Source organism: Folsomia candida, unplaced genomic scaffold (genome assembly GCF_002217175.1).
Source record: "Folsomia candida strain VU population unplaced genomic scaffold, ASM221717v1 Fcan01_Sc009, whole genome shotgun sequence".
NCBI lineage: Eukaryota > Metazoa > Arthropoda > Collembola > Entomobryomorpha > Isotomidae > Folsomia > Folsomia candida.
Window position 1 is genome coordinate 4,974,421 of NW_019091201.1, and position 15,226 is coordinate 4,989,646.

At 38.3% G+C, this 15,226-nt stretch overlaps 1 protein-coding gene across 1 annotated transcript; it reads right to left on the bottom strand.

Annotated features, from left to right (window-relative positions):
• Positions 1-1,840: 1,840 nt before the first annotated feature.
• On the bottom strand, positions 1,841-14,853 carry LOC110854208 (hemocyanin E chain). The gene is made up of 10 exons (XM_022102615.2): positions 14,400-14,853; positions 13,069-13,595; positions 12,916-12,990; positions 12,056-12,171; positions 11,828-11,987; positions 10,770-10,868; positions 10,444-10,608; positions 3,446-3,829; positions 2,986-3,124; positions 1,841-2,443 (listed from the first exon to the last, which is right to left on the bottom strand). The coding sequence occupies exons 1-10, from the start codon at positions 14,461-14,463 to the stop codon at positions 1,947-1,949; spliced, it is 2,226 nt and encodes a 741-aa protein (XP_021958307.1). The 5' UTR covers positions 14,464-14,853; the 3' UTR covers positions 1,841-1,946.
• Positions 14,854-15,226: the final 373 nt, after the last annotated feature.

A 15,226-nucleotide genomic window follows, 5' to 3' on the forward strand; every position in this document is an offset into this window, starting at 1 on the left:
GATTCGGGCTAAATAAACACTACACACTAATGTTTTCCGACTAATTTCAAAAATCAATGTAGGCCACCCATCTAGACTTTGGAAAATATCCATAAATTGGCTTTCTTGCAAGATCATTTTTAATCCTTAAAACTTAGCTATAAAATTCCTCTTCTATTTCTTTTTAGCAAAACTAGAAGGTTCCATAGGGTTAATCTCCTAACTGAATTCTTTGTTTGAGATATATTAAGTGCATACAAAATTACAAGCCAATCAGGTAAGTTTTACAAGACTTACTTATCAATTTGCCGAAGGACAGACGGACTTAGTTACATAGGCTCGGGCTATTCGAAGTAGTCTAAGAAGAGGGATAGAACTTCAGTGAAAATAGGTTGTTCACGACAACGAAACACTAGTAAAATTTATTTTTTAATTATTTTCTATCCCAAAAAGTCAAAATCCGACCTGACTTTGTGCCGTCGTAGCGGTCCTTGCCAAAATCACCTTTCTTAGCTTTTTCGCTCAGAGCTAGTTAACATTATAAGCTAAATTTAGAGTAAAAATCTAAGAAAGGTGATTTTGGCAAGACTTGCTACAGCCGTTTCAATTTAGCCGGAAATCATGCCTTGGACAGTACTTATCTTTGACAAATTTGACACATTATTTGAAAAATACGTAAATCTTTTATCAATTTTTCCAAAATACGTACACTTTTTAAATATTTCAACGATGCGAGACGAAATTTGGGTTGGAGTAAGGCACAGGGTTATAGGTGACGTAACCTGTAACCTTCCATGTTATAACGTCCCATTTGAGGGTTACAGGTTACAGGTGACATCTCCTGCAGGTGACAGGTTACAAGGGCCGTACTAACTAATTACCCATATTGGGGTATGGTTCGTATTTAAGCGAGCGAAGCGAGCAGGTTAGGTTAGTTTGGGTACGCGGAAAGTATAACATAATTGGCTAGTTTTCCTAGCTTACATTCCTAGCTAATTTTCCTAGATAGTTTTCCTAGCTAAATTTCCTAGCTAGTCTTCCTAGGTAGTTTTCCCAGCTAATTTTTCTAGGTAGTTTTCCTAGCTTACATTCCCAGCTAATTTTCCTAGGTAGTTTTCCTAGCTAAATTTCATGTAGTCTTCCTAGCTACTTCCTAGCTAGTTTTTCTAGGTAGCTTTCCTAGCTAGTTTCAGTAGCTAGCTCACCTAGGATTATAGTGGTTAGCCAACTATGTCATACTTTCTGTGTACCCAAACTAACCTAACCTGCTCGCTTCGCTCGCTTAAATACGAACCATACCCCAATATGGGTAATTAGTTAGTACGGCCCTTGTAACCGGTCACCTGCAGGGGACGTAACCTGTAACCTGAAGGTTACATCACCTGTAACCTGCAGGAGATGTCACCTGTAACCTGTAACCTTCAAATGGGACGTTATAACATGGAAGGTTACAGGTTACGTCACCTATAACCCTGTGCCTTACTCCAACCGAAATTTGTTTGCTCATACAAGTGCGTGGGACATACAAAAATCTGGAGTTTTAAATTAAGAAATACAAATTTTGCTAAAATTTTATTTTTGTCTTTTCACATATACATGTTTCTACGATTTTTTCGCAAATACATATCCACCCTCTGTTTATCTTGGAAAATTTCTCCCTTTACTAGTATTAAATTAAATCCTTTTCCCACTTGTACATTCCGATGAATCACGGCCACCTGCGTGGACGCCAGACAGACGAACATGGCAATTACATAAGCCCTGATTCGACCTAAAAATATATACATATTTTGTAAATATTTCGAATGCGAGACAAAATTTTTGTGCTGAAAGAAATTGGACCACAAAAAAATCCAGATAATTAAATTAAAAAATACTTTACTTTTATGTTTTTTTCTATTTTTCATAAAATTTCAACAATTTTTAGTAAAAAAAGGTCACATCAGGAAATTTCTGCCTTTATTAAATTACATCCTTCCCACTTGAACATTCCGATGAATCACGGCGACCTGCGTGGACGCCATGTTCGGTACGAGCGCGACCCACGACTCGATCGTGGGGGGAGGTCGATACTGGACACCTTGTTGACCTCCTCCATATTGCTGGACCGGAAGCAAGAGTGGTTTCCGGTCGAACGGATAACCCATCGGTTTTTTGTCGGGATAAGCTTGCCCCATAATTCCGCAGTGGATATAGGACGGGACACATTGCGACATGGAGGAATCTTCCGAGGGGGCGAGGTAATCTTGGGATGCGTCCGTGATCATGACGAAGAGGTCGAAGGTCATACCGCCCTCGAGACCTTTGGGCAGGAGGAGATGGTGCGGGTAGTCGCATTCGCAGTTGACCCTGTCGTCCACGCCGGCGGCGATGTCGTCCCTCATGTCCGGCACGGATTCGGGCCATTCTGCGGTCAGGGATGAGTTCTGGGAGTGGCGGGTGAGCACGTTTCGACCGGGTTGGACTAAATTAGGGGGTGGGAAAAATATTTAGGAAATGATGCATTTTTTAGGAAATGAAATTTCATATCAGTGTTTCGTTTCTTTCGAGTTTGCTATACTTCTTGTATTGGAAAGCAAACCACGCAAGAAATGTGAGGTGCAAGAAACTGGGAGAAAGTGCAAGAAATAAGCGCCATCCGGCCAAGCGTCGTATGAAGTAAAGCGGTGGGAAAGAGTTTTTTGCACCTTGCATTTCTTGCAGGTCAAAATAGCTACAAAAACCACTTTCTTGCGTGTTTGGCACATTTCTTACACGCAAAGGCAGCAAGCAAGAAATGTAGTGCAAGAAAGTGGGAGAAAGTGCAAGAAATAAGCGCCATCCAGCCAAGCGTCGTATGAAGGAATAGCTGCGGCGGGGCGTGGTTTCTTGCGCCGTGCATTTCTCCCAGGTCAAAATATTTCCCTGCAAGAAACCACTTTCTTTCCCTTATTTCTTGCACGTGGTACTTGACTTTCACCCGAAACACTGGAAATGATACATTTCAGGAAATCAAATTTCACATACTTTTATCTATGAAGGCATCCATTGTAAAAAATAGTGGAATCTGTTCCTCAAACGTAAATCGTTCTTGTCCCCCCGGCTTGAATCTGGGGGCCATAAAAATCCGGACAAATGCCAAAACAGCGTCACGATGATGATTTTCCTACATTCAGATTCGTCTTGATACACCATTTTTACAAACCAAATATTGAATTAATTCACGCAGTTTTTGGGGAACTTCGTAAAATCCGTAAATTCTACAAACTTTTACACAATTTTACACATATTTCTGAGGAAAATTAGCTTACAATTTTTCTAAATTTGTTCAGATCAAGTGCGTCTGATTAATTTTTTTGTAAAAGTTTATCAAATTATTTGCGTCTCTTCATTTTTTAGGCGTTTGTAAAACGATTTTACAAACCTCACAAATTTTACGAAGTTACCAATGCCTGCGTGAATTCCTTCATAAATCTTCATCTCATACCACATTAATGTTATACACGAACTCGTCATGGTCCAAAAATTTGACGCAGGCATCCACCAACGGCGCATTTCTTGTCATATTCGGATTAAAATCGAGCCCACCCTCGCCCTGGAAGCGTCGCATGTTCCAAAACGTTCTTAGATTATTCGCTGGTGGATCATGGTCCCGATTTTGCAGGGGTGACGAGTCCAAATCCACGTGCACAGAGAGCCCCGTTATTGCCACCCCTTGGAAAACGAGGGGGTGTTCGCCCCCCGTTAATTGATACGGTTCAAGTGCCATTCCTTTATACGTTTTGAACATGTAATCCGCCGCGGCATGGACGCGATAAAATAGCACGTCCCGCATGGCCGTCGCTGTGGAGGACATGACGCCATAGATGCCCTAAAAATAGGAGGAGGGTTGTTATTGATAAGCCTGGATATTTACAGTGTTTCGAGTGCAGGAAACCAGTTGCAAGAAATAACGGGGAGAAAGTGGTTTCTTGCAGGGAAATAAATATTTTGACCTGCAAGAAACGCAAGGTATCTATATGAAAGAAACCATTTCCCAAGTGGCTAGATGGTGCACTTTCTCCCAATTTCTTGCACCTCACATTTCTTGCGTGGCTTGCACTGCAAGAAATGTAGAAAACCCGCAATCAAGTTGTTTTTCAACTTTTTTGACCTGCAAGAAATGCTAGGCGCAAGAAACAACGCCCCGCCGCTGTAAATACTCCATATGGCGCGTGGCTAGTTGGCGCATATTTCTCGCACTTTCTCCCAGTTTCTTGCACCTCCCATTTCTTGCGTGGCTTGCTTTCCCAGTGGCAAACACGCAATTAGCGAAAAACTAGCTACTTATTTTTTTAAACCTGCATGTTTTATTCTGCTTGAACGTTTAAGGGAACTGGAGATATTTTGCAGAAAAAGTGGTTAATCCCGTAAACAAAATCGCATTTTAAACCTCGCTAATCGTGCTGACAAAGTAGAAAATTTCTAAACGATTTTTTCCCTGGAGAAAGTAACTAGTTAGCCAAAAATCTTGGAATTGATAGACTTTGACTTTGACACCGGAAAATAAAGATCTACTTACAATGCGATAGTGTGAAGTGTAACCCTCTGATTTGGCTGAAATTTTTAAATTAGGTGGTCCAAGTCAATACAACTAACGTTTCTTCAGCCAGTTTGTGCGATGGTTGGAGTTACTCAAAATATTTGAGGTCAAAGTTGAAAAAACAGCCGACTTTTTTCAGGCGCAGGGAGAAAACTCCACTTCCATTCTATTCCCCTCGCATTGATTTTATTCAGGTTTCTCACTCACACATACGCCTTTATACATAAGCATAAGCAGTGATGCAAAATAACCAAAATAAAACATTATTAATTCCGGCTTAAATAAGAATTAACACGCCTCATGCTCGCTTAATTTAATTCATAACTGAATACGTGAGATTTTTACTTCTTTGCATTAAAAATTCATTCAAACATTAATTTATAAATTCATCAGCGGCAAATAAACATGGAAAAACTTAACTTACTTTTCATTTCGAAAGCGTTATTCTGATTTCCAATTCATTTGAAAACAAAGACCAATGCCCATGTGCAATGAATAATATTTTTCTATAATAAATTAAATTTAAAATTGGTGAAATGGATTATTTTTCGGAGTGAAAATCAATGCGAGGGGAAGAGAATGGAAGTGGAGTTTTCTCCCTGCGCCTGAAAAAAGTCGACCATTTTTTCAACTTTGACCTCAAATATTTTGAGTAACTCCAACCACCGCACAAACTGGCTGAAGAAACGTTAGTTGTATTGACTTGGACCACCTAATTTCAAAATTTCAGCCAAATCGGAGGGTTACACTTCACACCATCGCATTGTTAGTAAATTTTTGTTATCTACTCTAATAAAGTGTTAGTATGATCCCTGGGTCCCTGGGTCCGTCTTCGCAATGCAAATTGCCCCATACAGTAGACAAAGAAGGAAGCGGAGCAACCACTGCATGCATGCACTGCACTGCATGAATAAATGAATACATGAACATGTACACCCCACATACATACATCACTCATCAATAGTGGTTATCATGATAAGTGATCGTGATAAACACTATTAATTAATTATTTTAGTTTGAGAAACTCTACCCACAGCGAGTGGCATGTCAATTCGAATGTATTTTTGACGCTGAATCCAACGCCGTCAATGGTTTTGACCTGCGAGGCCCCCGTGACCTCGCCGTGACCGTGGTGTCCAAATCTGGCTTATTCGTGATGTCGCATATCAATCCGAATGTATTTTTGACGCTGAATCCGAATTCGTCAATAGCTTGGCGTTAATTGTAGAAGTTAACGGGGTTTATGGAACTTAACGGGAGCGTGAAGCGTGGGAATTTAAATAGTTAGCTATGCAGTTACTCCCACGCGACGGGAATTTAAGTAATTAGCTATTCAACTACTCCCACAGGGGGGAATCAAATTTTACTGTGACCAGGTTAATTAAAATGCAGTATGACTTGGGCAAACCCTCAGTCTGATGTATGTATGTAGTATGACAAAGTCTCCACTGGGAATTATTTAAAATATAGTATGACGGATTTTTCGCTTTGGGCACACCCCCCACTGGAACTCTAGAACCCGGCCTTGGCCGGGCTATACGCTAGTTGTAAATATAGTAGATATCTTCCATTGAGATAAAGTATAGCTTGAAAAAGTAAAAAGTTCTAAGGTGAGGAGTGCACTTAAAAGTACTAAACAAGCTCCCCCCGCCACCCAAATAATTTTACTTCGCCTGGCAGTCTAGGGATTGGCAGTGAATTCACCTGCTTTGGCCGTGAATTCACGGGCCTGAGAGGCTGCAGATTCACGGGCTTCAAGATAGGAAAAACTGTGAATTCACGGCCCGGAAAAAAATAATTTCCAGAGCCGTGAATTTCCCATCAGAACAATCAGTTAGCACGGTTGACGGTTGGCTGTCACTGAATGCTTATCTTAAGTCATCTTATATACACTACAAAGTTTTACTTCCACTATTTGCATATTGTGCAAAATAATCAAGGTTTTCAAAATGTTTGTCATTTTAAGTTCCCACCACTCCCCTTTCCGAGGGGGTGTGGTCATATTCACCAATTAGAATTGTGACGGATTTACACATTATTTTGTGTGAAAATTTCGAAAATCTTTGTCATTTTAAGTTTTTTAAGTTCCCACCACTCCCCCATCGAGTGGGAGTGGTCATATGCACAAATTCAAACAGTGGCGGTTTTACACATTATTTTGTAAGAATATTTCGGAAATCATCATAATTTTGGACTCTGACCACTCCCCTTCAAGTGGGAGTGGTCATGTACACAAATTCAAATTTTGACGGATTAGTTTATGTGAAAATTCCGAAAATCAAAAATTTGATGATTTTGATCAAAATTTCACTTTACCCCATACCGGGGGTGTGGTCAAGTGGGGTCAACGTCCTAAACAGTTAAACTTAATATTTTTTCATAATGTGTTGATTCTGACCAAAATCTCACTTTGCCCCACCCTGTGGGTGTGGTCAAGTAGGGCTACCTTTCAATTTTGAGCATAGTTCATGTAGTATAGGATATCATAAACAAATGCATGAATTTCAAAATATATTCAGGGCACTACTTTCAACTTTTTATTGTTGTTTGCGTTCGACGTGCCAGCGTGCGCATTATTTGAGAAATGTAATTTTTTCAATTGAAATTGAGTTATTTCGAATTTCGCATGGATGAATTTTTTTTAAATAAACCTCTAAATATTTAAACAAAATTATCCTATTTTTTGGGCCCCTGCGTTTTTTTAAAAAGTTTTCAGAAAAATTAAAATTTTCAAAAAACGAAAATAAAAAATTTTGAAGCCCGTGAAATCACAGCCTTAAAGATAGGAAAAGCTGCAGATTCACAGCCCTAGAATTATTTTTAAATTATTTTTTCTTCTGGGCCGTGAATTCACAGCTTTTCCTATCTTGAAGCCCGTGAATCTGCAGACTTTCAGGCCCGTGAATTCACGGCCAAAGCAGGTGAATTCACTGCCAATCCCTAGACTGCCTGGGCTGTCTATTCCATGCAAAATATCTATTGCAAATAAAAATACGTTGTAAATAAGTCGCTCAAAGAGTCACCTAAGAAATCTAAAAACAATGGTTGTATCGTATACTATAGGTTTAAAATATATCGGTTTATCCGTCCATATATTCTCACATGAATGTACAACGAGCACATTGTCGAGCTAGTTATACAAGTAATTAATAAATATTTGGGGACGGGCCATATGTAATTACTAATAATTACCACCAGTTGAATTTAACTGATATTTATTGACACATGAATAAAGGACAACTAACTAACTAACTAACTAACCAAATGATCATAATTGCTAATACCCTTACCTCCCAGCAAAGTTCTGGATATTAACCAATTCAAAAGCTAACTTTGGACCAAGAAATTAAATCTGATCTTTATTTTATTATGTAACGCCGAAGTATTATTGTCGATATTTTGCATGGAATAGTTTGCATGGAATAGACAGCCCAGGCGAAGTAAAATTATTTGGGTGGCGGAGGGAGCTTGTTTAGTACTTTTAAGTGCACTCCTCACCTTAGAACTTTTTATTTTTCAAGCTATACTTTATTTGTTCTTTTTTAGGTTTGAATTTTAAAAGCAAATATAGAATATAAACACTATCAGTCTAGGGATTGACAGTGAATTTGCGAGCCTAGCCCGTACTGTCAATCCCTAGACTGACTATTGTATGCTATAAATCAACATTTACACCGTTAGTCTTTCGGATATCATAGCTAATTTAATTCGTTCAAATTTACAGCATATGTTTTAAAAGTGTCAGTTGAAAGATATCAATTTTGATATTCCTAACCACTAACAAATTTGTGCTTCGACTTATGTGTAAAGCTATATCTAAGACCGTTGGTAACAATTTCTAATAGTGTGGGTGACTTTAAAGGGTCCCTCCACATACAAATCTTCCCAATCCCAGTTCATATTCTGCCATTAGGTGCGACTAGAAACCGATGTACTAAATTATAACTCGACTAGCGTATAGCCCGACCAAGGCCGGGTTCTAGGGTTCCAGTGGGGGGTGTGCCCAAAGCGAAAAATCCGTCATAATATACTTTAAATAATTCCCAGTGGAGACTTTGTCATACCACATACATAAATCAGAGTGAGGGTTTGCCCAAGTAATGCTGCATTTTAATTAATCTGGTCACAGTACAATTTGATTTCCCCCTGTGGGAGTAGTTGAATAGCTAATTACTTAAATTCCCGTCGCGTGGGAGGAACTGCATAGCTAACTATTTAAATTCCCACCCTTCACGCTCCCGTTAAGTTCCATAAACCCCGTTAACTTCTACAATTAACGCCAAGCTATTGACGAATTCGGATTCAGCGTCAAAAATACATTCGGATTGATATGCGACATCACGAATGAGCCATATTTGGAAACCACGGTCACGGGAAGGTCACGGGGGCCTTGGAGGTCAAAACTATTGGCGTTGGATTCAGCGTCAAAAATACATTCGAATTGATATACCACTCGCTGTGGGTGGAGTTTCTCAAACTAAAATAATTAATTAATAGTATTTATCAAGATCACTTATCATGATAACCACTATTGATGAGTTATTTATACTGCTCACTGAGCTCACTCACTCAATTTACTTATGCACACTGTGTTTATATACAAAGGCATTTAATTTGAGATTGATGGCAAGCGTACGTACGTGAAAGTCACGTGCAGGCGAAGTGAGACTCATGCAGTATGAAAATTCATGCATGCAGTGGTTGCTCCGCTTCCTTCTTTGTCTTCTCTACGGGGCAACTTGCATTGCGAAGACCGACCCAGGGAGGACTTAACACTGGCATTTTATGTATATGGATTTGATGATTTTGCGAAATCAGTATGGGTGACCCCACCCTTCAGATGAATATTTTTCCAATCTGATTTCATATTCTTCCATTAGGAGCCACTAACAATCTGTATGCCAAATTTCAGCTTTCTAAGACAATTTTAAAATCTGGTGCATAGCACCCCACTACTTAGATGACCCCAACAGGTCAACCATTTGACCGATTTCGCCCACACTCGAACTTGTTTCATAACTTTGCTCAATATGCATATGGTAAAATTGCAAGTCTATCGTGTTCACGGACGGACATGACGGTCCCATAAGCCCGGACACGGGCTAAGACTATAAATTACTCCATAGCGAGGGTGTAACTATATAGTTCCTATATAGCAACCACTCGGAAATTTATAAGGAAAAGTCGCTGGTTTCTCAACCAATCGACCCAATTCTTGTTTCCCCTTATAGTAAAGTGGGGGCGATCTTTCATAAATTTAGATACCCAGCTATGTAGGTAGTCTCCTTCATACTTAAACTGTGAAACCCAACCATTCACCACCATCAAAACTTTTGTCTGGGAGGTCATATCGAAAAATCCCTAAAGATAGCACTAGATTAGGTCCGTAATTGATTTTTCGGTCTCTTTATTTTTTTCTCTAAAACGCACCCCCTTGACTGTAAGGCGCGGTCAAAGTTTTCAAGACCTGTCGGAATGCATACTAAGGTGTAACTGTAACTATAGTTTTTTACCTCACCTTAGAAAAACATTGAGAAAACGAAATTATTGAATGAAATAAACTTAAGGTAAAACGACACATTTTTTACGTCTTTTAGCAACAAAATAATTCGTCAAAATAAAATATGCACCATTTTTGAGCTGCGTTCTTCCCAGGGTTTGCATTCCCAGGGCTGTCACTCCCACAAAAGGACGAAAAAGTACGAGGGGAAAACAGAAGTCTTTCGAAATACAGGTTTTCTGAGGAAATTAACTTTTATCCTTGTCAAAATAATTTTTTAATCGAGAAAACAATGTACTTTGACAGCTATAAAAAGCTAATTTACAAAACCCGTAGTAGCATTTTGACCATTCTTGTTGATAAGGTTGCATCCATGATAAGCGTATTTTTATGTATTTCTCACGGGTGCATAATGATTACTGAGGACACTTCCTATGACGAGATGAGCATCATTGTGCCAGCCCATTTGTCCATAAAAGGACGGATTTGCTGACCAGACCGACGCCTCCAACAGCTCTCCGATCACGTTTATGTTATCCGCGTACGTCAATTTAACCGGCTTTCCGTTCTAAATACATTAAAATTTTGTAATTAAAAAAATATATTTTGAACAATTAGAGTTTTTAAAAATTGTTCAAAATTTTTAAATCTTAGTGTTTTTAATTTTTTTAAATATTGAATTTTGAACAATCTTTTCTAAAACAATTGTTGACTTGTTTTTTTCCTTACGATAACTATCGTCCCAGTCAAGATAAGGTCCAAAACTCGTTTCCAGAAATCAGCCAAGTTTAAAAGTTTCGAAAAATTATTGTTGTCCAATGTTTTCTCCTGAAAATAATGCAAAAATAATAGATATTATTCGCTTAAGTTTAGTATATTAACATAATTATGTAAAATATGTACATTTGTAATTTGCAAATAATTTGTAAATATTATTTTTACTTTTTCAGAAATGTACAAATTTTTCGACGATTAAAGTTTTCCTTGAAAAAATTCGACTTCAAAATTTTTTAGTATTGAATAAATTGCGCTTCAAAACGCCAAAAATGCAATTTCAGAATTGTTTTTTATTTATAATTTAATTTTCTAGATAACTTGAATTTATAGTTCATACATATTTTTCGTACTAGTTTTTACGGTCATACACACAATTTTTAAACATTTCGGGTATTTAAAAAAACCTAAATTTTCCTAGCCATTCGACAAGTAAAGTTTTTCTTTGAAAAATTGGACTACAATTTTTTTAAATGATGTTAATAATAATTGGGCTACGATAATGCCAAAAATGCATTTTCAGAATTTTTAAGCAACGCAACTTATTTTCTTAGATGCGTTTGATTTCATAAATGTCCCATGCTAATTTTTAAGATAATATTTCATATATTTTCGCAGAATTTTTTCACAATTTTTTTAACACTAAATTCGGTTTTGGTTTCGCAAACATTTTTTCATACTAAAATGTTTATGGCTGTGTTACCAGTGGCCGCGGAAGCCGTGGGGACATGTGGGGGCATTAATATTGTAAGATGGGGGGAGGAAGGGGTTCATACAACATGAGGAGATGATGAGGACATTGTCCCTCTGTCCCGCAGTTCCTCGGCCAGTGCATCATGTTTATGCATTTGAGTAGCATGAATTCACCCAGTGGCCGTGGGACATGTGGGGATATTAACATTGTGGGGTTTGTATAAGATGGGCAGATGATGCGGACATCGAACAACCGTGGGACATTGCCCCTCTGTCCCCCCACCCTTCCGCGGCCACTGTTTTTTATTTATTTTACGTACATTCACAGGAACACTGGAAGGTCTCGGGATCCAAAAGTTTGTCGAGACTCCGTCCCTCAAATGAGAATCAAAGCCTTGTTCCAAAACCGTGTTGTAGTTCAGGGTCAGCGGGGTCACGAAGTAGTCGGAAAACCCGTTCGATAACCGTTCCGCGGCATATCTGCGGGCATAATTTTTCCATGAAATTAAAATCCAAATCAGTAAAGTTCTACGTATGCAAAACCCCACCTGGCGAGGATATCGTGATGAAAAAAGCTAAAGAATTCTCCCCGTCTAGGAATCTGCTTTTCTGATATGATCGGAAATAAGAGGTGCCAAATCATGTGGTGACCATTTAACATGACCTGGAAAAAAATGTGAAATATAAAATTAAGGAAAGCACAGTGGAGGTCTCCCAGCAGATGCTCTCAGATTTTGACCAAAATAGCGTCAATCAATCGCAAGTTTAATTAGTATGAAATTTGCGAAACACATGACCTCCCAATGGGCACGTTTGGCCGAGATATTTGCATCCCAAGAGTAGAAATCGCTCAGGAAATTTAGAAAGTGTAAAATTTGTCGACTTTAGGGCAGGGTTTCTCCTCTTTGGATGCAAGCATCTCTGCCAAACGTGCCCATTGGGAGATCGTGTCTTTCACAAATTTCATACTAGTTAAACTTGTCATCGATTGACACTACGTAATTTAACTAAAATCTCAAATTAGTGTACTTTAATAATAAATTAGATTAGGATGAAATTTGCAAAAGACACGATCTCCCAATGGGCACGTTTGGCGCAGATATTTGCATCCGAAGAGGAGAAAACGCGCAGTAAATTTGGAAGTTGTAAAATTTGTCGTGTCTTTCATCCTAGCTAAATTTGCGATCGATCTACAGTAATTTTGCATTTTTAAAATTTACTGTAGTTATTACTACAGTTTTGTTTTTAAAAATGTAACCCTTTGACACCTTTCGAGTGAAATAAACACGCAGTCCACTAATAATAATATTTTAGATACGTTCATTACCAATTCGTTCCGTAAAATATGATGAAAGTCAAATTCGCACGAAAATTGACAAGAGGATGTTATAATATGTCAAAATCTTACATCTTGTCGGAAATACCACAACAAATTTTCAACTCCATTATCCATCCCGACGCGCTCATCGACGACGTAACATTGCTAAAAAATAAATTGGCACAAATTTTATCATTAAAATAAACAAAAATTCGCTTGTTTATTAGCATAGCATCTACGGACCGATTGAGCTCCATTATTGGCACCACTTTGACCCTGTCCACCTCCATCTGGTTGTTGTCTTTGGGCGTGTGTATGTCTGACCGGGACATTTCGTTTTCCTCGGGAAAATCCTTGACCTGGTTGACCTTGGCCATTATTATTGTCATTTCTGTCACGTTGTATAGCAGCATTGGGGTAGAATCCTTGACTTTGTTGACCTACGCCTTGACCTTGACCATTATTATTATTGCCCTGGTCGCGTTGTGTTGCAACATTGGGGAAGAATCCTTGACCTTGACTTTGATCTTGTTGACCTTGACTTTGACCATGACCATTGTTATTATTGCCCCTGTCTCGTTGTATGGCAGCATCTGGGAAGAAGAGGGTTGGCAGGAGGGCGAAGGAGTTTGGTCGTCGGAGGTTCATCAGGGCCGGATTTCCTCTCGCTTGGGCCTTGATGAAGGCCGAGTACCAAACCTGGGGATGAATTTCCCTCCGAGATTTGCAGTAGTCGGAAAAATCAAGAAAACTCTCGACATCCGTGCGCTCTAAAATTTGCAAAACATAAGAATTTTTCAGACATGCAAAAGTACATGCAAAAGTCTACAGAAGTAAACTTTCTGCAGAAAAGCTCTGTACATTTTACTTTACTTATAACGTGAATCGAATTTTTAGTCATTTCTCAGCTCTGGGAATTTATTTTAAAATTCTGGACGACAAATTTATAAAGCAGGTAGTGGCCAATTAAAAAAATATAAACTCCCAATTTTGACACTTTTTGAAGGAGGAGGTCTCAAGTTTAAGAAGCCTTCAGAAAAATTGGAACGCATCGAAACTGACTGAAAAACTCACCGCTATTCCATTAATCAACTCACTGACGTTCAGAATTTTAAAATAAATTCCCAGAGCGAGAAATGATTTAAAATGTGCAAATTTTAACGATTTTAGTCACGACTCATATCAGTCCTGCGTTAATAAATTTACTCAGATATGAAAATTTTGCAAGTTTCTTCTTTAGGGACTCCCAACTTTGTAAAAAAATCGCTTTTTTCGCTCTTTTCTCAAAACGCTTTTTTCTAAATTGCGATGCGATTTCGTTCTTTTTTCACTCTTTTCGTCCAAAAATAAAATTATGTTAACCTTGATTTTATTTTTAAGCAAAAATATTGTAAAAAATTTCGAAATCGCATGCGGAATTGAGAAAAAAGCGTTTTGCGAAAGAGCGAAAAAATCGATTTTTTTGCAAAGTTGGAACTCCTTTTTATAACTCAAATTTTTCTGCACAAAAACTGCCAAATTTTCGGGGAATTCTTAATTGCATACGTGATTAAATAGTTATCTATTTTACCCACCCTTCAGCAAGCCTTCCAATTCATCCACGGCACTTCGATGACTCGGATTGAAACTGGCGAACATCGAGGTTGGAGCACATTTTGTCGCAATACTAGAAAAATTGGCGTCATACGAAGGAAACTGAGATCTATATCGGGTCAAAGTATTCTCCTCAATTTGGTTCAACGGTGTCGCAAATATGTTAAAGTATCTTTGCAATAGTGATTGACAAAATAATTACGAAAATAAAGTGGAAATTTTGAAAATTTGGCATTTTTCTTTTTCACAAAACGTAGGCAGCTACTGGTATATGCATGTGGACAGAAATCTCATTCATCCACTTTGGAGTGCAATTGTTGTAATAAATCTTAAATGGCGAGTAAATTTAGCCAGTGTTTCGAACCACTTGCAAGAAATAACTGCAGGAAAGTGTTTTTTTACAGGTGAATATTTTGACCTGCAAAAAATGCAAAACTCAAGAAACTTCATACGGCGCGTGTCTAGATGGCGCTTATTTCTTGCACTTTCTCCCAGTTTCTTGCACCTTGCATTTCTTACCTTACACTGCAAGAAATGTGCCAAAAACCGAAACCAAGTAGTTCCTCGTGTCTATTTTGACCGGATAGAAATGCAAAGCTTAAAAAACCAGATGGTGCACATTTCTTTTCTCCCACTTTTATGCAGTTGCTTGCACCTTGAATTTCTTGCATTTCTTGCTTTGCAGTTCCACAAATATAGCAAACCCGCAACACTGATTTTAACATGAATGAACGGAAATGGATGGAAATGTACAGAAAATTTGTATACATACATACGTAATTTTATTACCAAAAATTAATCATTGTTT